The sequence below is a fragment of the Pongo abelii genome, chromosome 13 (genome assembly GCF_028885655.2).
Source record: "Pongo abelii isolate AG06213 chromosome 13, NHGRI_mPonAbe1-v2.0_pri, whole genome shotgun sequence".
In the NCBI taxonomy this organism is placed as follows: domain Eukaryota; kingdom Metazoa; phylum Chordata; class Mammalia; order Primates; family Hominidae; genus Pongo; species Pongo abelii.
This window is the reverse complement of record NC_071998.2, coordinates 30,486,014-30,510,453: the sequence shown is the minus strand read 5'-3', so window position 1 is coordinate 30,510,453 and position 24,440 is coordinate 30,486,014. Positions and strand designations below refer to the sequence as shown.

The 24,440-nt window shown below is 41.6% G+C and overlaps 2 protein-coding genes across 3 annotated transcripts in view; one reads left to right on the top strand and one right to left on the bottom strand.

The window, feature by feature from the left end:
- MOB3B (MOB kinase activator 3B) overlaps positions 1-11,601 on the bottom strand; it is a 234,430-nt gene extending 222,829 nt beyond the window's left edge. For both annotated transcript variants that reach the window (XM_054519786.1, XM_002819725.5), the window contains exon 1: positions 11,001-11,601. The gene's annotated coding sequence lies outside the window, so the exon portion shown is untranslated. The remainder of the gene's footprint in view (positions 1-11,000) is intronic.
- Positions 5,761-6,548, top strand: IFNK (interferon kappa). Its single transcript, XM_002819726.3, has one exon. The coding sequence runs from the start codon at positions 5,808-5,810 to the stop codon at positions 6,429-6,431; it is 624 nt and encodes a 207-aa protein (XP_002819772.1). The 5' UTR covers positions 5,761-5,807; the 3' UTR covers positions 6,432-6,548.
- Positions 11,602-24,440: the final 12,839 nt, after the last annotated feature.

The following is a 24,440-nucleotide window of genomic DNA, read 5'->3' as shown; positions in this document are numbered from 1 at the left end:
AGAGAGTAGGTTTTACTGATGGTACACATTTATTTACTGAAATACTTATTCCATCATGCTACATTTCTTTTAATCAGGGATTCTTTTCTAACAGCTCAAATTATTTCTGGGCGGGAAATTACTATGTGCATAATCTTCAGTTGGGCTGGAAAAGACAACTGGATATTAGTTTGTCCAAAGAGCCCCTCTAAGGTTGAAACAATTAAATGACAGCTACAGGGAGCATCATGTACAAAAAAGCAGCAAAAGGGGGTGGTGGAGAGGAATGGTCTTAGAACTTCTCAGCAGTTTTGCCCATACAGGTTATTACTCAATCAGATTTGAGAACTATAAGAAGTCACACGGCAGTTTTTGATTAAACAAACATTTACTGTGTAAGAGGTGCCATGGATACAAAACTAAGAAAGACACATTTTTCTTCTGGAGGGGAAGATATATGAATCAACCAAGCAATACAAAACTGTGTGATATCACTAGAGTAGAGGTACAAAAGTGCTCATGATCTGACCGGCCTCAGGGAATCCCAAGGAGAATGTACCAGAAGTAGCACAGGACATTAAATGGACACCTAAGTTGCCATCTACCACTCTGTTAATTCCCTTAATTTTCCCCAACATCTGACTTTGTCCTCCCCATATCCCTACACAAAAGGAACCAAACCACCAAATAACCTTGCTGTCATTAAGACATGGCTTCATTATCATCATTCAGTCACCCAACAAATAATCATTGAGCACCTACTATGGGCCAGGTGCTGTGATAGCCTGGCTCTCTCACAGGTAAGGTCTGGTGAGCCATTTATCCTGGACCTCATATCCATAAAGGGCTAATAATATAGATTTTTAATATCATCTCCAAATGATAACCTATATACAGTCACATAGATAAACTTCTAGGATTCAACCTCAAAGTGTATCACAATTTTTATAATCCTGTATTGGCAATTTAAAAAATATACACCCAAGTCCTCCTACTGCCACCCATGGATATGATCCAGGTCTCTCCTATTCCCTATGGGCATTTAAGAGAAAGCAAACGAGCCAGTTGTTATACCTTCCCTCACAGAACTTATTGCTTAGTAGAGAGAAAGGTATCAAACAAGGACACATACCAAACTGATAACTGTAGTTGCCGCAGGGGAGGAGAGGAGCAGGACATGAGGCTGAGCTGTTAAGCAAAGCTTTCGCTTGCCCTGAAGTGTTTGAATTTTTACCATATGCACATATCCATGGTATTCCCTGAATAGTCATGATCAGTTTCTCTATCAGGGTCATCATTAAGAGAAGAGCCAAGAAAGGGACCAGAAGACAAGCTGGCCCCAAATGAGGCTGACCCCAATGCTGAGGCAGTGAGAAAGAGTGAAACATCAAGTTGCCAGAGGTGACTGCGTTTGTCTGAGGATAAAATAGCTGCACACAACATTGTGATGACCATCCTCTGCATGTCCCATGGGAAGTACTGCTAGGCCTGGACACAAGGCTACCCTTTCGTGGGCTCTCTACTGGGCTCAATCACCTAATGACCCTACAAATGGAACAATGCACATTCAAGAATTGAGTAATATGGATGATCAGTGTGTTACTCTCGCCCTGATTCGAAACTTGTCTTTTCATGGAGAGCAATAAATCTTATCAGTAGATGCCAAATGCCCCTCAGCTGAATCACAGCTATATCGTCTAGACTGAAATGTCTCATCTCCATTTTGTCAAATTCTGCCTTGTCCATTAAAGTTAACCTCATAATCCACATAAACACCACACAATTCCATAAACAGCAGAGCAGCCCCTGCTAACCAGCCCTCCCTCTGAGGAAAGCCTGAACATGTATAAACGATCTCAAGCCATGCCAGGGAAATAAGAATAGATATCATGGAAACCATGTTAGCATGTCAGTGCATAGCCTGCTGATGACAAACTGAGCAGTTATGCCAGATAAATTTAGGAGTCAAAATGTTTCCTTATACTGTCATTGTTTTCAATTTTCTGATTATATTTTTGAGATAAATTCAATACCTCTGGCTTTACAGACAGAGGTATGACCAGTGACTGATCATTCAATAATGCTTCTAATCAGAGTGATTATATGTGAGTGTACAAGTGTGTGTATGTTTGTGTGTGTCAGTATTATTTTGTTTTAGTATGACAGGTGACCTCTTTGCCGTGTTCACTTGTTAGGGGTATGTGCACATGTAAAGCCGGCATAGAGAAATGCAATCAAATGTAACTCTGCAGGAGGAGGAAGAGTAGCAGAGGAATGGCTCTCTGCTGGGGATGTCACGTCTGAGCTCTGCTGTGAGAGGTCAGTGGGAGCTTGCAGGGTGGATAGGGTAGCCAGATAAAATAAAGACACCCAGTTAAATCTGAATTTCAGAAAAACAATGAATGACTTTTTAGTAGGTATGTCCCAAATATTGCATGAGTGTTATATATTTTTATTTGCGAAGACAGGCAATCCTAATGGTGGGAGAGGGACAGATGTGTACGCCAACCATCTTTCCTTCTTTGTCATGAATATTGTCAACATCAGCATCTATTAACGTTTACAGAACATGGGGAATGGAGTCCATGCTCTTGGAGAACCCGAAGAATTACTCCTCCTGCCTCAAACACTCAGAAAATGCCTGCTTCTTCAACAATAGCCTCCTCGAGATCATGCACTACAACTTATTCCTCCTTATTCAGGACCTAGGCCAGTGACTGAAATGTCATAGACACAAAAGTACATTTTTAGATAAATGAGAATATAATATGGAATTATAGTAAAGGGAGGAAATTTGGGGTGAGAGGGCTGAAGATGACAAAACTGTGCATGGCCGAAAATACAGGCAACTTCAAGACGAATGACAATAGCCAAATGTGCAGCCATCTCCAATACCTATAAGCAGAATTGAACAATCTTTTAGCTTGGTTAGTATCACTGAACTGTCTCAAACTAGTGAAAAGTATACTAAGAACCATGGGCAATTTCAGGGAAGTGGGGGAATGCACTAAATTGGGAGACCAACACTTATACAATTATCTATTTTTTAAAACCCATGGTTAAGGTGGTCAAGGCATTGTAAAAGCAAAATGAGGAACAAGCAGTTCTAATTGGAATAGTTCAAGAAGTTTTAGGTAGAGAAGTTATATGAGGTATGTAAAAAGCTATGGCCCTCAGAGAGGCTTTGCACTTTATAGAATTTGTGTGTATGTGTGTGTGTAATTATAAGTATACATACATGTATAAACATGGCTGCAAGAATAGTATATTCCCACATACTGTATGTTATTCATATCAACTGATTGGAACTGAGCCTTAGGGAGAATCCACATTTTCTTTCAAAATACTCTAGAGTAGAAATGTTTAAACAAACAAAGTAGTATTGATCCCATTTCAGATGTATAATAATTTTTCCTTTTTAAATGTATCTTCTTTTAAAAGCAGCCTTCTCTTATTAAATAAGAAATACTTGGCCGGGTACAGTGGCTCACGCCTGTAATCCCAGCACTTTGGGAGGCCGAGGCGGTCGGATCATGAGGTCAGGAGATCGAGACCGTCATGGCCAACATGGTGAAACCCCGTCTCTACTAAAATACAAAAAAATTAACCAGACATGGTGACGCGTGCCTGTAATCCCAGCTACTTGGGAGGCTGAGGCAGGAGAATTGCTTGAACCTGGGAGGCGGAGGTTGCAGTGAGCCGAGATCGCGCCACTGCACTCCAGCCTGGAGACAGAGCAAGACTCCATCTCAAAAAAAAAAGAAAAAAAAAAAAGACAAAGAAATACTTGCTGACCACAGAAAACTTAAAAAATCTAGGTAAATAAAAATATAAAAATAAAAACCACCCATTATTCTTCCAGTTAGAGATAGTGACTTAAAATTTTCGCATATATATCAAGACATTTTTTCCGTATATATATATGCATATGTCTATATTTAACAAAAGTGGTATCAGCCTCTATATGCAAATATAAGCTTGTTTTTTAAACTACAAAGTTTATCTATCCAAGTGACCAAATATATTCCCACACATAATTTTTAGTGCTTACATATATGTTTTCTACTGACGGCTTACTTAACTAAGTATTTATTGCTGAACATTAAAATTGTTTTCCCTTTTTTGCTGTGACAAACTTCCTTACAGCTAAGTCTTTAAGGGCATCATCATTATTTCTGGGGAATCAATTCCTAGAGGAACAATTGCTGAGTCAAATATTATGCATTTTTAAGGCTTTTGATCCATATCACCACTTTCCTCTCTAGGAAGGCTGTGTCAATTTATAATGCTATATAAAGGGGCCTGTTTTCTTAATGTTTTTCAAATTTGGTCAGCCCAAGAAATCTGCCCATGAAATCAGAATTTATGTAGATAGAACAAATGGAATTATATATATATATATTTTTTTTCTGTAAGAAACCTTTCCTAAAAGCCAGGATTTTAAGAAATCCCACTTACCCACAATTAGCCTTTGGTGCAGTCAACTGTTTTAGACAAGAATTTTTTAAGCCAACTTTTCAATTAAAGTCTGCCATGTTTGTGGAACTGTGGCTATTTACCATTTTACAATGACTTAATTGCAAATTAATGTATATCTTTTTTTTGAGAAGATATAATAAGCTACCTTTTTAAAATGATAACCCATTTTATTTTCCTGGAGAAAAGAATCCATTTGCTTTAACCATAATCAGAGGAAGGTTATTTGGTCAAACAAAGTAAAAACCATAAACAATAGATAGCCATCATTACCACAGTAACATTGGTCCAGCTAGGAATTCACTTAGCTAAATGGGTGACTTCCTACTCACATACCTCCTCAGTGCACAACAAACACAGGAGCAAACAAAAGCCTTTACAGAATCCAGAACCACCAGGCAAGAAGAAATAATAATCAAGCAATCAAGCAAAAGTTTTAAAATACTGCCTAAACTACACCAAAAAAAAAAAAAAAAACCAAAAAAAACCAGAGACAAGAAAATGATACTACAAGAGAGAAGTTAATGAGGCAGAAAGATATTCTCAAATATAAAACCCCTTCCAGGACTTTTAAGAAAGGTATGAGAGGCATATGGAAAGCTAAGTCCAGGATGGATTTAACTGAAGAAAAGGATATTTAGAGATTATCAACATTTTCTAATGCAACAGAAAACCAAGCCAACTTAGTCTCCTACTTAGTAAGTGCCATACTAAATTGACCAAATCTATTCTTCATTTTTTTGGAGATCCAGAAAAATCAAAAAGAGAAAATATCCAAATATAGAAGCTTAATTTAACAAAATTGGAAAAACCTAAACTATATTGTGCTCTGGTGACCTAGCAATCAAATAATCACAGTCATTTGGTCAATGTCTATGATTAACTCAATGAGACAGGATGTTTGGCTATAGCACCAGGTACAAAAAATATATTTTCATGAAGGATCACTCCCTCTTATGTAGTAGATTTGGATGAGTGAGTGAGTGAGTGAGCGCATGGACTCACAGCTTTTGGCTTTCTGAAATACCCTGCATCAGTCTTGTTATGATGATTCCTTAGTGCTGGGATGGATCATCCAGGCATTTAAGGTAACACGATGGTAATACTTTGCTCATTTTTCAGGAAAAAAAAAAAAGTTATCACTTCCAAAGTCTGCGTAGTCACCCAAAGTAAAAAAAAAAAAAAAAAGCCTCAGAGGCAAAGGAAAGGGGCCGCAACCTTGGTAACTGTAAAATGATGAAAGAGAAAACTCCTCCTGCTTAAGATATTCAGGTATATAAAGGCACATGAAGGAATACTTAAAACATCATTGTCAAATACACATCTTCTGGATTTTTTAGCTTAAAAAAAAAATGAGCACCAAACCTGATATGATTCAAAAGTGTTTGTGGCTTGAGTTCCTTATGGGTATGTTCATTGCTGGCACCCTATCCCTGGACTGTAACTTACTGAACGTTCACCTGAGAAGAGTCACCTGGCAAAATCTGAGACATCTGAGTAGTATGAGCAATTCATTTCCTGTAGAATGTCTACGAGAAAACATAGCTTTTGAGTTGCCCCAAGAGTTTCTGCAATACACCCAACCTATGAAGAGGGACATCAAGAAGGCCTTCTATGAAATGTCCCTACAGGCCTTCAACATCTTCAGCCAACACACCTTCAAATATTGGAAAGAGAGACACCTCAAACAAATCCAAATAGGACTTGATCAGCAAGCAGAGTACCTGAACCAATGCTTGGAGGAAGACGAGAATGAAAACGAAGACATGAAAGAAATGAAAGAGAATGAGATGAAACCCTCAGAAGCCAGGGTCCCCCAGCTGAGCAACCTGGAACTGAGGAGATATTTCAACAGGATAGACAATTTCCTGAAAGAAAAGAAATACAGTGACTGTGCCTGGGAGATTGTCCGAGTGGAAATCAGAAGATGTTTGTACTACTTTTACAAATTTACAGCTCTATTCAGGAGAAAATAAGGTACATTTTTGGAATTAAAATTCCTTTTCCCTCTGAAATCTCTTTCTCCTTCTCCTTCTCCATCTTCTTTTTAAGGATTATTGTGCTATCCTGTAAGCCTGTCCTCAGTTGGATTGGTAGCCTCGGAACATCAGGGACATTCACCTCTCTAAGGAGAGGTAATGCCAACCATCCTCGGGGTGACCAAGAGTCTCCTTAGAAAGTCTTTAAGACATTTTTAAAGGAATAAGGTTCCCTCTCTGTCTTCTTCTATTCTCTCTTCCTCTTTTCTGTGGCCATTTTGAAAGAGCTTTGCTATACCACCTGTGAACTTCACCAAGACAATGGCTAGAGGATGGGGAGCAGAGAATGTTGCAAAATGGTAACATTTCAATGACTTAACTGTTTTGCTGCCAAGGTTGTTTATCCTATGAAAATTCAGCACATTAAAAGAGCTTATACATGCTCCCTAGAGTCAATACTCTTACATTTTCCCCCTCCTGCTCAGGGGAAAAAAGTTGACATTTCTGGCCCATTTCCTTCTCAGCTTGATTTGTTTGAATTGATGCTTGTAGAATGGTATTTCATTACTTTAAGAGTGAAGATCCATAGTGAAAGTGGATGGATGGTTGAATTAGATGACCATTAAGCTTTCATTTAACCTTTGAGAGGCTATGATTCTAATGTAGCACACTCTTCATTCCTGATGTATATTGTTTGATTCCTACATCTAAAGGCATGGAAAATGCTGTGGAAAAGTATGGTACGGTATCTGTCTTTTGCTGTTTTTCATGTGCCTGAAATAAAATGTCCAGAGTCATAATATGGAACAATTTTACATTAGATTTTCCTAGTTAGAAGACTACATTCTGTGAGTTAATTTAACTAGCTATTCTAATAATACATAATACTTTAATATCTTTTATCTTTTTAAAAGTTACTTTGCAGCCAGATTGCCTAGATTATTTACTTTTCTAGTACGGCCCTTCATCTATATTAATTCACCACCTAGCTGACATGGATTTTCTCTTCCTCTCGCACCTCTACCCCATTTCAGAATCATCTACCTTCAAGCAAGAGTTAACAGAGATTGTGGCTATGCAAATACACCAAAAAAGGGTGAAACATACCTGAAGTGTACCTGGTTCTGCCCTTGGAAGCCATTTCCTGCTCATGCCACTAACAGCATGCTGACAAACTGTTCAGATTCAAGATTATTCCAAGCTCAGGGCCCAAATGTTATAGCCAAAGAAAGTCTTACGATAAAAGTGAGGCAAATTTCAGCCAAGAAGTTAGAAGAAATGTTTAAGAGAACAAGAACAAACTGTGGATCATGGTATATGCAGGCTATCAGCAGAAGGATCAGACAATAAAATGAGTTAGTGCAAACCATTTAGTAAAAATAACTATCAGCAGAGTTGTTCCAAATTAAAAATAGTACTACAAGCTTGTAAAGGAGTTAGGACACGCAAGCTACTGAGCATAAAATATACACTTGCTATTTTTCATGAATTTCTCTAATAAAGTCTTTGCCTGTTCTCTCTAATAACTTTACTGGCATGATGTCAATTACTTTAGTCATTTATGGTTGCAGTCCTGCCAAGTGTTTGCTATCCTGGAGGAAAGAGAATGACTGAGAAAGCTGAGCGCTTTCAGTTAATATACATTTTCTGAATGTGTGGCAGGGGTACAAGTCAGAACAGTATGCTTTTTTAAAGAGCACATCTAATCAAAAGAAAAAGGATAACATCTCCACTGGAAAAAAGGCAAGGGCACAAACTGACATCATCACAAAGGAAGAAATACTACAGACAATGTGAAAAATGTTTAATCTAACTTGATTTTTAAATGCAAAATAAGATGACAAGATACTCCCATCTTTTTGACAGAAAAGAAAAAGAATGACAACATAAAATGTGAGTGGGGTGTAAGGTATAAGAGCCTTTGTGCATTACTGGGAAGAAAGTAAACTGGGACCTGTTTTCTACAGGGAAATATGGCAATCTTCAATATTCTAAAGAACGCATCAGCCCCTGTGACCTAGGTATCACGTCTTCAGAAATTTATTCCAAGGAAATAGGTTTATAATATCTCCCCCTTTTACATTCATTTTCACCTATCGATATTTTCTATTCTTTCCTATAATGATTTTTTTGGGAAGATTTTTAATTCTAAAAGAAACTGTACAAGCTTAACTTTCACTATAATTACCGTGTTTTCCTTAGTGGGGTGGGCCAAGACAAGAAATGCTCTTTTACTTTGTTAATGATGCCTTTGGATACTTCTTGAGTAACTTTGGTCTTTTTTGTTGCTTCTGGGTTGCTGCTGCTAAATTTCAAAGGAATCCTTCCTTGGGGATCATTTTCATAATGAAATGTTTGTAAAGTGCCCCGCAGTACTTCAAAGATGTTGCTTTTTTTTCTTTTCCTGGTTGGGAAGGTAAAGAGATATAATATCCAGAAATCACTAGAGAAAGTGCTCTATGTGTCACATTCCTGGCTTAGCAGTCTCACTTCTTTTTTGTTAAATGGAAACTCAAAAGTTCTGTTGAGTTCGCAAAGGGAAAACTCTCAGAGCTGTGCAAAGCCAAGCTTCTGGTATCCACTGACAATATCTGAGTGGGTACATAGATCATAATGTTCCTACAGAAGCCTCCTTCTTCCCCTGGGTTGAGGAGGAATCAAAAGTGTAATTGAGCTTCCTTGGAAGAGGGACTCACTGGGGATCCCACAGGAAAAGCTGGCAACAGCAGGTCAACTGCAAGGCTATGGGGTAGTATAGGTTCTAACAGGTGCACAGTCTCAGTCAGCCTCCCCTCCGAGGCAAGACAACTCGCTGGGCACCATCTGGGGACCCTGCCTTCTCAGAGTAGCTACTTTGCTTTTGCCCCAGTTCTTTAATCAATAATCCACACTAAGAATGAACACAATGTGTAAGCATCTAACTTGTGCAGGGAAACAGGGCCGCCTGCAACCCAACAAGCGCACCCACAGGGGAACTCGGGGCCATCCTAAGCCACTTGTTCTCTGGGACGTGGAAGCAGGAACTGTGCTCTGGCCGTATCTGTGTTGCGTCCTCTGAGTCCTCTTTTTTCTACAATGAAGAAAGGGGACTTGGGATTTAAACTTGGAGCGGTACTCAAAGCCAGAACTCCACGTTCATTCCGGAGTGAACCACCACACCACTATTTCCAGGCAACGTCATAAGGCTTCCTCGTTATTTGCATCTTCGTTCTCTTTTTGGCGACTAGCCTGCCCTTCCGCCCTTGAAAACTTGTGAACCCCAGAATCTCAGCTTTCCGCCTACCAAAGGTGCCCCGATCCCCTCCCACTGCCCTAGCAGCGGCCCAGCCCCAACGCCTTTGGCTAGAGATTGAAATCCTCTGGAACCAACCACTGGACGCTCTGGATTGGGGCGGAACGCGCTTCCACTGTCTCGAAAGCAGCACCTTCTCGGATTTGCGCCTTTGCGGCGCGCCTGGGCTGAGATCTGAGAAATGCGCCCTGGGCCACAGGCAGCAGCGGAGGCGGGGAAGGAACAACTTTCCCTCCGCCCTCTAACCACAAGGGCGGGGTGGGGCAGCCTCGCTGGGGTCGGACTCCTCCACTTTCCCAGCTGGGATCCCCTGCCGGAGCTGGCGTGGGGGCCGGGGAGGGGGACCAGAGGGGCTTCCTTCTCTCCCCAAGCCCCGCCAGATGTTGGAAAGGCAAACAATAGGGGAAACGCGGAGAAACAAAAGGCCATTCGCCACGATCTCAGTCGGCTGCGTAGCGAGGTCTCTGCGGGGAGGGTTAGGGGAGAGGGTCAGGAAAGAGCGCGAGGGGGGATCCCGAGAGATTTAGGGTCTCTAGTACTTGCCAGGCAGCAGGGGTCGGCGCTTTACCCTCCCAGCAGGGGTCTGAAGGTGGGAAGGGGCAATCAAAGAAAAGTTGAAGGGTTTTCACCTTCTTCCCCAGTTCAGGGAAAGGGAGGGGCTGGGATTCCAGATGTTTGACACTTGTTGGCCCCAAAGTTAAGCGCGATTTGTACGGCCTTTACACGCTCCCCACCTCCATGAGGCATCGTCAGCCCCGGGGGCGACCTGGCTGACGGTGCAGACTTCCCCTACGCTGCCCCAAGCCAAGACTCCTCCCTCAGGATCAGGACGCCCAAGCGTTGTCCCCCAGCCCAGGCGCACTTTTGTAAAAGTTTGTCTTCCCGCCACCCACAGCCCAACACGCACCCTGCAGGCGTCCGCGGCTGGGGATGGGCTCAGAGTCTTGCACCCCGAAAGAAGGACGATCTTATTGATTTATATCTTTTCAAATCAAGGACACGGATCCCGGGGTGGAAAGTGGGCGACCCTTGTTCCTGCCGGGAAGTGCACACGAGGAGCCGGCCAGAAACCCAGGCGCCGGCAGGGGTCTGAAGAGGACTCCAGCCCCGGAAGCCCGTAGCCGGCCGGCAGAAGACCGGTCCGCCGCCTCCCGCACCTTCTTGCACCCGCGCCCAGGTGCGCCCCACACCTCGCCGCCCGCCCGGGCGAGATCGGGAGCGAGCAGCCACCGGGCTGCGCCGCCTCCCCTAGCTTGGAGCGGGTTCTTACTCACCGTGGGGTTTTACCTCCAGCCCAGGGCCCGGTCGGCTCCCTTCGCCGGGTCAGCTGCAGCTGCAACCAGCGCGAAAGGAAAATGGTGAGCTCGGGGCAGGTGGGGCGTCGCTTGCCAATCCACGCAAGGGACTCTGCCGCCGGTGCGCGAGGTCCCAGCGAGCCAACCGGCGGACGGGCGAGCGCCTGGCTCCAGCTGCAGCCGCCGCCGCTCCGGAGCAGCCCCCACATGCACCCAGCGCGCCGCGCAGCCGGCCGGGGCTCGACTGTCTCGCGGGGACGCCGAGCGGGGACCCCTGGCGGCCGCCTGCGGAATGGCAGCACCGTGGAGAGAAAAGTCGTCTTTGGGATCATCTTCCCTCCGGAAAGAGATGGGACATGACCAGTCTAAGGGGGCTTCCAGCCTCGCAGAAAAGACACTGGGCCAGGGCAGTGAAGAAGGGGTCAGATCAGAAAGGATGATCTCTGGGTCCACAACGGCCACTTCCAAGGCACCTAGAGAGGGGGAAACGGTTTGCCTTCCCCAGGATTTTCTGATTGTTGAAAAATACCATGAACTGCCTGACACAGAGAGGAGCATAAATCATTGGAAAATACTCAGATTCTAGCGGATTTACTAGAACACACTGGGAGTCATGGATGAACCTGGATTTTAAAGCCCAACCCACAGCCCGCCACTCTCTACTTGTGTGGTCTTGGTCTATCTACAACCTTAAAGCCTCAGTATTCTCCTCCGTAAATTGGCGGGGAGCAATATCACCCTTGCAGGGTAATGGTTACGGGTAAACTACATTTGAAACGTTTTTATAGTTTATAGTAACAGAAATCAAATATGAGCTTCCTGCCTTCTGGAGAAAAAGAATTGGATCTTTCACATTTTTCTGTTACCCATATGATCACATCTTAATGCATATTGATTGAAGTGTACCAAATGACGAAGTACTGCATTTTACCATTCTTACTACACACTTCAAAGAGGTGTGGAAATATATTAAGTAGAAATTAGGATATATAGAGAAAACATCCCTCCTCCAAAAGAGGTTTCTGCAACTAACTACGAAGTGAGAACTTCTAAAATCACTTACAACTTTAGCAATATCATCTCAGATATTGTAAGAAACATTTAATAAATAGTCATGACTTAATGATATCAACCCTGGATTAAATGACTCTAATTCTGTGTCACTTTTGTGTAATGTAAAGATATCGATTGTGAATGTAAGACTCGAATATGGGAAAACTGCCAGATACAAAAACACAGCCGCTAAGCAATATTTCTGTTCATCACCGAGGAATCTCATTTCCAAAGTGCCCCAGTTTTTAAGAGGATGAACACCAGAGTCAGACAGACCCATAGTAGCTGAGTCTAACCTTTCTGAAGCTCTGTTACCTCATCTTATAAAATAAGGATAATATAGGTAGCTGTCATTCAATGAAGGAATGCATACAACATGCTTAGCATAACACCTGTCACATGGTAAGTGCTCCAGGGTCACCACCTATCATTGTTTCCAGCATATAGTTATCAACCCACCCACATGTAGCCCCTCCCTCATGAGCTCAAGAGCCCCCAGCACGTGTTCTACTCACACACACACACAAGCTTCAGTGTCCCTTAAGATGTTATCTCCTGGAAATTAGGAACGGAAAGAGAATATTTTCAGGTAGTTTGGAATAGAATGAATAACATTCACATTCCTTGCCCGAGTCAGTACAGATTAATTTCCGTCATTTCCGACTCACACTTTATACATTTCCCATAAGAGGAAAATCATGCTGGTTTTCAGTAGCGTATGAAAAAAAAATTCCAAGAGGATTCTTTTGCCAAACCACTTCATTACAGCTTCCCCTTAGAGGATACCAAAGAAGCACAGGGATATTGGAAAGATGTCACCACAGCAACATTGTAATAGACAGATGACAACAGAGTAAAAGCGAAGAAAGCACATTTGCATAGTCATTGACAAACTTGGACCTACAGTCATATTGCTCTGGGCAGCAGTGCTCAGAGTCCAAGGGCTACTCAAAGTAAATTTGGTAAGAGGCTATTTCTATTCATTTTGGCTGAGTCTGACTACCCAGTTCATTGTGCTCATGTGTGTGCTAATTGTAATTGTTACAGGCAGTTCACTAACAAACAGCAGACATCGTCAAGAGTCCTTCCCTTCATCCTAAGCAACGTGAGTTCACAAATCTAAATGTGCACCTAATAAATCAATAGTAAAGCATACTTCCTCCTTACCTGCTTCTGTTTTGTTTTCAAAACCTTAAATAGTCACAGGTATAGAGAAATTGTCTCAATGCTTATGGGAGCTTCTGTGATAACTTATGTTAATTAACTCTGGGTACTGAAAAGAAACAAATGTGCATGGCTTCCCCTAAGCATTGAGGTAATGGCAATTCAAATAACAGCAAATTTATATATGCGATAGATACAGATTTATATATATATATAAATATATCACATATAGATATATAAGAAGACATCATATATATACACACATTTTAGAGATCATATATATCTTTTAAGCAATTTCAAATCGTACAAGAATCCATATATGATCTTAAGGCATAATTTCTGCTAGCATACTTCTCAACATTTATAATGACACTAAATGTCTATAGTCATTTCCTCTGAAATGCACATTACATCAATCCCATTTTGTGAAAGTGGAACTAAGGCATAAAAAGGTCAGAGGTCGGGAGCTGGGAAGAATGTATGACAGTGTTCAAAGTTGTTTCAGTGACAGCTGAACAAGATAGTGTCATGTGGAATCATAATGTACAATTATCTGCTTTCTGGTCTATAGGAATAGAGTGAATGTTCTTTCCCAAGTTTAAAAAAAAATTATTGAAAAGAGACTATACTCTTTCTTCCTGCTCTTAGAATCTGTTTTGTTTATAGTGACCCAATACTCCTTCATATCTATCAGATGGTATTTTTTTCTTATTTAAAAATACCCATGTGGTTGAGGCTGCAGTGAGCTATGATTGCACCACTGCACTCTAACCTGGGCAACAAGACCCTGTCTCAAAAAAAAGAAAAATGGTTTGTGTCTTTAATAAGTGACCCTTCTTCTCAAGAGATGAGCCTGATGTTTCTGCTCTGGCTTAACATTAGCCAGGTGTGGTACACTTGTGATCTGCCTCAGTATTCTGAGTAATGGAGAGGAGTTCTCTCACTATGAAACAGGTCAACTTAGATATGATCCAAAAAGGGTTAGTTGCCAGGAGAACCAAAGTCTAAGGTAGTCACATCTACAAGCCCATAGCCTGGACCCCCAAATTAATCCTACAGTGAGACTTTAGCACCTTTCACAAGTGGAGAAATCAGACCACCGTGTGCTCAATGGGTTTGGAATGTTGTGCTTTCAAAGTAATTAATACAGAAAGGCATAGAAAGATAGAGAAGAGACTAGTGACTCATGGACGCTTCCAACATAATATAATGCCCCTTTCTCTCTTCTAAATAGTAAAATAACAAAGACCTCAGATAGACTTTCTTTGAGAAACACAGCTTTACCGCTTTTGTGATCAATGCCCATTGCCCTCACCAACAAATCAGTCATTAATTCCCAACTGCCTTGCATTGCAAATATAGAAAAAAAGGTTTTTGTATCTCCTTAGCTCTCTTTGAATGTCTACAGGAAAGAAATGAAGTAAACTTTTCTACTGCCAGACTGAAGGTAGATTTTGATAAACTTGGAACCTCTCCAAACCACCCCCTACCCTCCTGGCATAGAAAATAAACAAGATTTTTCCGTTTACATCATAATTAAGGAAAGAGACAAAAATGAAGGTATCATCCAACCTGATCTTCTTTAGCCTCTAGCTGTTCTACCTACACAGAACTATTTTCTCAAGATTCCAATTAGGTTTGATATACTGTTCAATATTAATTTCCTCTTAAGAAGCTACTTCACCATTTGGAAAGCCCCTTGGGTTGAATAATTACTGAATTTCTAAATGGCCTCTGGCTAGCCTCAATTGCGTTAGTGTTTCATGTACAGTAAGTAATATGAAAGAGGCTTGCCTTGGGTATTTAACAGCCCCTAATGGTGCTTTTCAGAGGGAAAAAATCCTTCTGAAAAGATTTTTGGAAAAGTTTCAGTTAAATTTTTCCCAAGTCTTGTTGTCTAATGCTCAACAGAGTCTCTGTAGGAATGAATAGATAACTTCCTTTCTTCATTTTTCCCTTCGTTTTTTCTTTCTTTTATCCTGCCCTCTTCTCTCTTTCTTTCTTTCTCTTCTCTTCTGTTAGAGGATTTATGATAGCTAGGTAACTCATCAAGGTTTCTATCCAGTGTCCCAGAAGAACAATTCTTCTTTTTAATAAAATGAATTACATTTTCATTCCCTTTTATTGTCTTTTTGTTTTCCTGTGTTCTTTTTGGTTTCTTTCAGCAGATGATAAACGATGTTTTCATTTGAAATTGCTTCTCACTCCTGCTCAGACGGTCAGCATGAGAAGTCAAAAGGAAAGCATACACACTAGTAAGAGAATCAGGGCGTGGAAAAGGGTCTCTAAGACCCCAACCCCCAAGAAGGAGATGGAGATCCAAACATGCCAGTCACCAGTTTGAGGCTCATAGCTTGTTAGTCTAGAGCCAGATTTTGTACTTGTAGTTTGAGGAGCACAGCTTGTTAGAATCCAGATCTCATGGCTTTTAATCCAGAAATATTTCTTTGTTTGGGAGTTGTTTTTCATTGTTGCTGTTGGCCAGTAATTACGGTACTCTTGTGAAAAGGCTGTTTTATAGGTCAGTTATTTGGAAAGGCCATTTTCCGTTTGTTTGGTACTGAATAGATGTGCTTGCCTTGTTCATTTGGCAATGTCCTGAGCTCCTCAATCTCTCAGTCCCTTCTTTTAGAAACAATGGTTTGCCTACAGGATGCCAGGTGCTTTTCTCAGGGCCCTGCTCCTGTTATATTTGATTTCTCTGTCAACCTTTTTACACTACTACATACACCCAGAGTGAGAGAAAAAAGGGAGAAGAGAAAGAAAGCAACAGGAAACGAGAAAAGGAAGTTGAAAGCAAAAGAGGAAAGAAGGAAGGAAGGGAGGGTGGGAGGAAGGAAGGGAGGGAGAGATGTTGAAGTTTACCAGTGGCTTATACAGGAAAATTAATGATCAGATATCCTTTGTTAAATTTTAATACTTGCAGTCATATCTGTTATTAGGGAATCCAAAAGTGATGAAAAGCAATCTCCCTTCCTTCTCCTCTGCTCTCCCTACTCCTACCCTACTACACCCCAGGTTCACTGCATCTTCTTGGATGATGACATAGGAGTCTGGCATTATGTTTCCTTAATATTTTTCTGCCTTTTGTGGGGTTTGTTTGCCAACCACCCCTCTTATCCTACCTGCAATTTCCTCATTCCTTGTTTTATTTTTAGAAGAACACACCTACCCAGACACTCATTCTTTTTTACCTTACAAGTAGTCTAGTTGAAATGTGTTGAACTTGACCCCTATCGGCAGAACTGCTCAGCTGACCCATCGACTCTTGAGAAATAATAAGTAGTTGTAGCTTTAAGGTGCTACATTTTGGAGTGATTTGTTACGCAGTTTTATTGTGGCAATAAATAACTGATACAGATAATGTGGTGGTCTTGATGAATACAAGAGTGCCTGGCCCGTAAGTAGACACTCAATAAATGTTGGACTGGAATGAACTGGCAAATAGAGGAAATTAATATTCATCAATCGGGGCTTAATTAAATATGTTGTGACATAGCCTAACAATGGAACACAATGCAGGTAATAAAAATTCATTTTTTTCATTGAATTCAATGAATTCAATTTATTCAATTTATTCATTGAATAAGAATTCAATGAGTTGATGGCTTAGGATTTGTGCATTTGTCTGTGTATTACATTACATATCAGTAAAGAAAGCCTGTATACAAAGCAGCATGATACCCTTTTAATATTAAAAAAATCTACATTGTATATATTCATAGGAAAGTATCTGGAAGTACATATACCAAGATGTTGACAATGGTTCTCTAGGTAGAATCATAACAGGTTAATTTAAACTTTTTTCTATACTTCTTTTATTTGAAAACGTTCAACTTTATTTTTTATAATAACAAAAGAGTAAGGTGATAAGATACTTTTTTCCTGAGTCCAGGACACATGGGGTGAGCTACCCTGATATGACATTTTCTCTTTCTCTCCCCAAAGCACACTGAAGATCTTGGAGGGCACACAGAGAGAGGGAAGGCAACAGAGGCAGGCTTTGTTGGACACCAAATGAATGTACTGAGCCATTGTTCCAAGACAGCTCTGTATTTTGAAGCTCAGCATGGGCCAAATTCAACCTCTGGATGAAATATGTGATTCTTGTGGCATTGTTAGAAGTGGCAAATGGATTCTCTCCTCCTAAATGTGGTGTGACTGTCGGGGCCTATTAAGGTGACTCTCCCATCAACCAGAGGTAGCAAGTAATGGCACACTTGCCATGACCTCTACTGTCTGCTTTCTGTATTGCTGCCTCAATCATGTCCCTCCTCTTGCCTTGTCTTGGTGAAGAGTGCCTGGCCAGCAGCCCTGCCTACCTCTCTCTTCTGGCCCTAGCACCTTGCCCCAGCCCATGTGGTTCCAGCAGGCTCCACTTCAAGGGGCCCACCCTCCAGGGCATGATCCAAGCATCACCAACCAGAGGGCTTCTTCTCTGAGAATTTATACATGGACCCTGAGGTCAGCAAGCAAGGATGATATAAGCCAGAGTTCTCTGCAGCCATCCCCTTTTCACCTCTCTCAGTTATGGATGAACTTATCTGTAAAATGGGAAAAAGAAACAACAAGAGAAGCACAGCTGAGAGAAACACCAAAAGAAAGAGTTGAAGACATTGTTTGAATTCCTGCATCCAGTAGTGCCCAAAGCCAGTGCCAGCCCTGGAATTCCTAGCTACAAGAGCCAATGAAGTCCCTTTTGCTTTAGTTTGAGGTGGGCTCCTGTCACTTGCCTAGGAGAAAGCACAGTGTCTGTGCTGCAGCGAGGGAGGGCTAAAGTCCTCAGGGACAACCAATAAAGCACGAGAGCCAATGAATGAATACTTGAGGTGAGCAATTACAGGAGGCATTCTTTACATTTCTTAGAAAGCCAAGCAAAATTTATCCCCAGTTGCCTGAAGTGGCCATATATATTATCATTAATAATGAATATAGTCAATAACCTGTAGGCAGCTCAGAAAAAATCTCAGTCATTAAGTGTTAAAGGACATTTGAGACCATTTGCCTCAGCATCTAGTGCAGCTCCGGATACGCACAACATGGAGGGCAGGGAACTAACATTTGGTGAGCACCTACTATGGGTTAGGACCTGTGCTGGACATTTTCACACATATCAGTTCATCTATTTCTCCCAAAGACCTTGGACAGTGGGTATTATTACCTTCATTTTGGAGATTAGGAAACTTGCCTAAGGTTCATACAGAGCTTCTTCGGTGCTCTCAATCATGACTGTTCCCTTGCATCCATCCCCTCTGTAAGAACTGAGATTAGCGTTTAGGGAGTTATAGCTGGTGCAGTAGATACTTCAGATGCCCTGTGTCACATCTCTTGACACATCTCTGATTTCAGTGCACTTATGATGTGGCCTCTTTCCCAGATCTCAGGCATGCAGCAGTCATCATTTCACTATCTGCCCCAGGACGGTTTCCACAGATGCAGGAGCTTGCTCAGCCTAGGAGAAAGCACAGTGTCTGTGCTGCAGCGAGGGAGGGCTAAAGTTCTCAGGGACAACCAATGGAGCACAAGAGCCAATGAATAAATACTTGAGGTGAGCAGTTACGGGAGGCATTCTTTACATTTCTTAGAGAGCCAAGCAAAATTTAGCCCCAGTTGCATGAAATGGCCAATTGCCAAATTCATTCTTGTATTGACTTTTCCTCCTTCGTGTTGCAGGCTGACTGATCTCTCATTCCCACTTCCTGGAATCACCTCCCAAGCAAACTAACTGCATACTAGTCCTTGTCTCAGGCTCTTACAGTGTGGGATTCCAAACTGGAAATGAAGACCATCTTGTGTACTGACTAGTGAAGGAAAAGGTTATTGTTGTGAAGTCTGTAAGAAAATAAGCTCAGCTTAAACCAGCTAGAGCAATTCTAAGCTAGGAACTGTATTAAGAAATAGTCTCTTACATAGAACCCCCTTTGAGAAAATATACTTAAAGTCTATAACTTAAACATGCCTGGAAGGAAATACATCAAAATATTATTTATTATAATTCAATTTATCATATTATTATATTAATTATTCTTCTCTTCTGAGTAAATTTTCAATGGACATTCCCCAGATCTTCCTCACTTCTCTTATCTATCAGTCTTGATCTGCCCCCTGGGGAATCACAGTTCTTGTCACTGTAGTTAACAACCTTTTTTTTTTCTGTGACTCAAATTAGGTAGAAGATACTTAGCCATCATTCTCCACTTGGAAGGCAGCACAACATGTTAGTTCAGAGTATGGTGTGGGCAACAAAAGAAGGTCAAATTCTAGTCATCTGGGTCACTTGGTCTGTCACCCAGGTTTTGCTGTGGAAACAAACAACTGCTTGTGATCATTAATTTTTAAATATGGACTAGGCTAAGGGATACCGAGATAGCTGGTAAAACATTATTTCTGGATGTGTCTGTGAAGATGTTTCTGGAAGAAATTAGCAGACTGAGTATAGAAGATTCACCCTTACCAATATGGGAGGGCATCATCCAATCCATTGAGGGCCCAGAGAGGACAAAAAGGCAGAAGAAAAGCAAATTTGCTCTCTCTTCTGGTGCTGAAACATCCACCTTCTGGCTGGCCCTTTAACTTCAGGAGTTATACTACCCTAGCACACCCACCCTCCCAATGCCCCCATCCCATTTCTCAGGCCTTCAGGCTTGGGCTGAATTATACCACTGGCTCCCCTAGTTCTCCAGCTCAAAAACAGCAGACTGGGGGACTACTCAGCTTCCATAATCATGTAAGCCAATTCCCATAATGAATACCACTCCCCCACTCTGTTTCTCTTGAGAACCATGATTAATGATTAATATAACTCCAAAACTTAGTGGTTTAAAACTGCAAAGATTAATGCATGGCTATGCAGCATGCACATCTTGATGGGGGTGGGAAAGGGGGCTCTGCCCATAGCTCCCACTGTAGGACCTAGCCTGCAGAGCGCCACTATCTGGAATGTTAGTGGCCACTGTGGCAGAGTGAAAAGGAGGCAAAGCTCATGCAAAGCCTTCCATCTGAAAGTGATACACACTGCTTGTTCATGTTTCATTGGCCAAAGAGAGTCATGTGGTCATGCACAAGTTTCACTGAAAGGGAAAGGGCAATCTGCCTTGCAGATAAGAAAGGAGAAAAAAAAGGGGGAGATTTTGAAAAATGTCTATCCGATTTGGACAATCATTTAACCTAAGCTTCAGTGTCCTCATCACGTACTGTGGGGATATCCACTTTACAAGGTTATTATGAGGGTTAAATGTGAAACTGTAAAGTACCTGGCACACAGCCATTACTCAATAAATGCTGCTATTTTGACAGTGATCCTTTGTTTACCTGAAATATAATATTAAGATTTACTCCAACCTTTCCTACATCTCTGGGAGTAAAAAACTCTTGAGCCTTTTTCTGGAGGTTGCATTTTCTAGTCTTTAAAAATGAGTCCAGTGCCTTTTCCCTGAATTTCTCCAAATTCTGACCATTCTAAGATATGGGTTCTAGCTCAGTGCTCCTCACACAGAAAGGTTCTAGTAAGGAATGAGAAAATACTTTCTGCTTTAAAGAAGAGCTACACAAATATTAAATGAGAATAATTATATCTATTATTTATGGCAAATATTATTCTAGTACTCAGAAAAATTCTGCATAAGTTCATTAGAACAGTATGGGCCACATTAGAAAGAACACATTATCATTATGTTTGAAAAGCTAGGACTGGGTACAAAGTTACTACGATAGTATGGGCTTAGTTGGCCAAGTATGTTATTACAGTTTCAATGGAACCATTATCTTGTCAACAGAACACACAGTGAAATCTGCAGGGGCTTCCTCCGGCTTCATGACAGTGAGTAGACTCTGGCATTCCCTAGGGAAGGCAGGGGCCTGGTAGGGTCTGAGCAAGGGCCTGAGGCATGGACTGTGCCCACGCTCCCCTTCTCCCTCCACTCATCCCAGTTTTTGGTTTAGAAAGCCAGCATTTTGAATATCTAGTCTCAAGACTTTCTCGTTGTCCTCAGGTTGGGTTGCTGCCCCCCACACCCTGCTTGTTCCCATATGAAGGTCATTGACCCCTAGTTTTATAAGGTGTTTATTCTTGCAGAATTTGGACCAGGGACTCTTTCTGTTCAGCAAATGATTCAGTGCATGTGGACCCTGCGGTTGTTTACATTTTCAGGAACTGCTATTGCGAAACTAAAAAGGTTTATTTTACGTAGTGGGGTTGCTTTTGCCAGATGAATTCATTTGCTCAAGTTATTTTTAAAATGTGCTTTCCCTTAGCTCCTTAGAGAAGCTCTGGTCTCTTGCCTGTGTGGGTCTAGGCCAGAAAAAAAAAATGTTGAGGCTATTAATGGAAGCCAGAGAAAATGTCTGGCCAAGGTGGATCAAAGAAGGTTCTCAGTTTTGACCCCAAATTTTAACTTCCTGAATGCCGGGCTAGCATACTAGCTGGTCCTGGCTCCAGCGGCTTAAATGCCTCATGTGCCTAGAACCAGGAAGACCATGCATATGAGTTTCAAACTGCTCCTACAGGTATGTGTGGAAGGGGGACCCCTATGACTGAGTATTCATCCAGAAGAAACTTCCCCTCCTGCCAATTGGAAGTGCCACAGTCCAGCAGCAGTGGGACTGCTGGAGGCAGTCAGATTGCAGAGCACAAACCCTCTACCTCATCGGGGTCAAGTGGCCTGAAATGATTCATCAGGCTGCTCTGCAAACATTTTATTTAACAATTGATATTTAGAAATTTTTTTTATGACAGTTTCTTATCTTTTGGGGGAATCAGAGACCCCTTTAAGAATCTGAGGAAGGCTATGGAGAAATATCTGATGAAGACTGTGGGAAAAAAACTGCCATCCAGAAAAATATATATATGCAAGCTGTCCCTTAAAATGTTAGTGATATCATCGGGATGACATACAAAAATTGTCAGGGAAGTCCATAAATCCCCTTGCATCAGAATTTGGGGAAACTTTAAACCTCAGATTAATGGTATGTAGATACTATTCATTCATTCAGAGCCTACTGACTTCCTGTGTCATGGCAAGCACTATGTTGGAAGCTGGAAATACAATGATGTATAAGACAAGGACCCAGCCTTGTGGAGCTCACAGTCTAACGGGAGACGAAACAAACCCTTAATAATGATGCATGATAATGAGTTAAGTGCTATGCTAGAACTGTAAGTGTAGAAGCAAACAAGAGCCCCAAGTAGAGGGTAATTAATTCAATATATATTTAATAAATGCATTATGTGCCAGGCAGTTGGGAATAAGCTGGTGCATAGACAAGATCCCTAACCCATGGAGCCTTAAGTCTGGAATACTCTCAACTCACAGTTGGAGGAGAGGCCTGGAGGAACATGATGCCCACCTAAGGTGAATCCTGACTGACAAGGAAAGTTCATCCAGGTGAAGTGGGTAAGCGTATTGCAGGTAGCGGGAGCAACACACACACAGGCCCAGTAACAGCAAGGTGAGTCAGGGGAAACTACAAATAGTTCATCAGGGCTCTCCATGAAGGCAGGAGCAGTGAGAGACAAGGGTGGAGAGGTGTGCTGGGGGCACATCCCCAAGGCTCCTGTGCTTCACCATGGATTGTGGGTTGAAGGTTGTCAATGAGGTCTTTTTTTTTTTTTTTTTTTTTTTTTGAGACGGAGTCTCACTCTGTCGCCCAGGGTAGAGTGCAGTGGCGCAATCTCGGCTCATTGCAAGCTCCGCCTCCCGGGTTCACGCCATTCTCCTGCCTCAGCCTCCCAAGTAGCTGGGACTACAGGCACCCACCACCACGCCTGGCTAATTTTTTGTATTTTTAGTAGAGATGGGGTTTCACTGTGTTAGTCAAGATGGTCTCAATCTCCTGACCTCGTGATCCACCTGCCTCGGCCTCCCAAAGTGCTGGGATTACAGGCATGAGCCACCGCGTCCGGCCTCAATGAGGACTTTTTAAGGCAAGTCAGGAGTTTCATATTAGAAAGATCACTCTACCATAAATGGAGAAAATTGGGCAAAGGGGACGGGATGGCTAGTGGGTGAAATCATGGAGACTAGAAGGAAGGAAGCTGTTGAATTAATCTAGATAAGAAATGATAAGGTCCTAATAGTGGCAGTGGAGATGGAGTAAAGTGGACGATGGGAAAAATGGGATGAGGCCTCTGGAGAGTAGCTCACAGGCAATTTTTTTTCATTCCCTACAATGACATTTGCCTAAGGCAACACACTCTGCTACATGCAAATGAGGTAGTGACGGGCTCAAGCTAAGGAAATAATCTTGTTACTGACGTGGTATCACCGGGAATCATGGCTGTAAAACGGTAGTTTCATAATCAAATTTTGGAACTCTACATTTAATTGCTTAATGGTGATGATGATTATGACAGGAATAATACTGATAATAGCTGCAACCCAATTTCATTGCACACTTACTCTGTGCCAGTTACTGTTCCAAGCATTCTGAATTTATTAACCCACTTCATCTTCAAGTAACTCTATTGCGTAGGTTCTATTCTTACTCTTAAAGAATAGATGAGGACACTGAGGCAGCACAGAGATGTTTAATACCTTGTCTAAGGTCACACAGCTAGGAAGTGAGAAAATAAGGATCTGAGCCTTGGAAATCTGGTTCTAGGACCCAAACTTCCAAAAATTATCCTATCAACTTACAATGACAAACATAAATTATGGTCTTTCTCCATAAAACTCAATTTGAGCATTAAAACTGACTTTTTACCATTTGTTATGAATATTCTGAACAATCAAATAAAAAGTAGTGTGGAGACACTATTCAAGTCTCTAAAAACATCTTAGGAGGGGTACATGAAGCAAAATGCTGGGTGTGAGTGTTTTTGCAGATTCAGGCTCCAAAGAACAAAAAAGCAGAAAAAACAAACAATGGTGTTTTTAAACAATGAATGTTGTTTTCCTTTAGCCATAAGGGAATTTTAAAACTTGACAAACCCATTCAGCTTTCAAAGCATTCCACATTCCCCACCCACAAGCAAATGCCAGAAGGTGCCAGTTTGAGCCAACTCAGCTCAGGAATGACTTTCTAAATACTGGATCAGATTTCTTGAATGTCCGCGCTCCACAGATGGATACTTACTATTGTCCTAATTAGTCTGATGAAAAGTACTTAGCAATTTATCAAGCAATTAATTTAACAAAAACATTTCAGCAAGAGATGAGATGGTGTGGCACAAATGCAGAAGTAGAAATTTCAAAAGATTCAAAT

Coding starts and splice junctions, on each gene's coding strand:
- IFNK (XM_002819726.3), top strand. CDS start 5,808: ATGAGCACCAAACCTGATATGATTCAAAAGTGTTTGTGGCTTGAGTTC.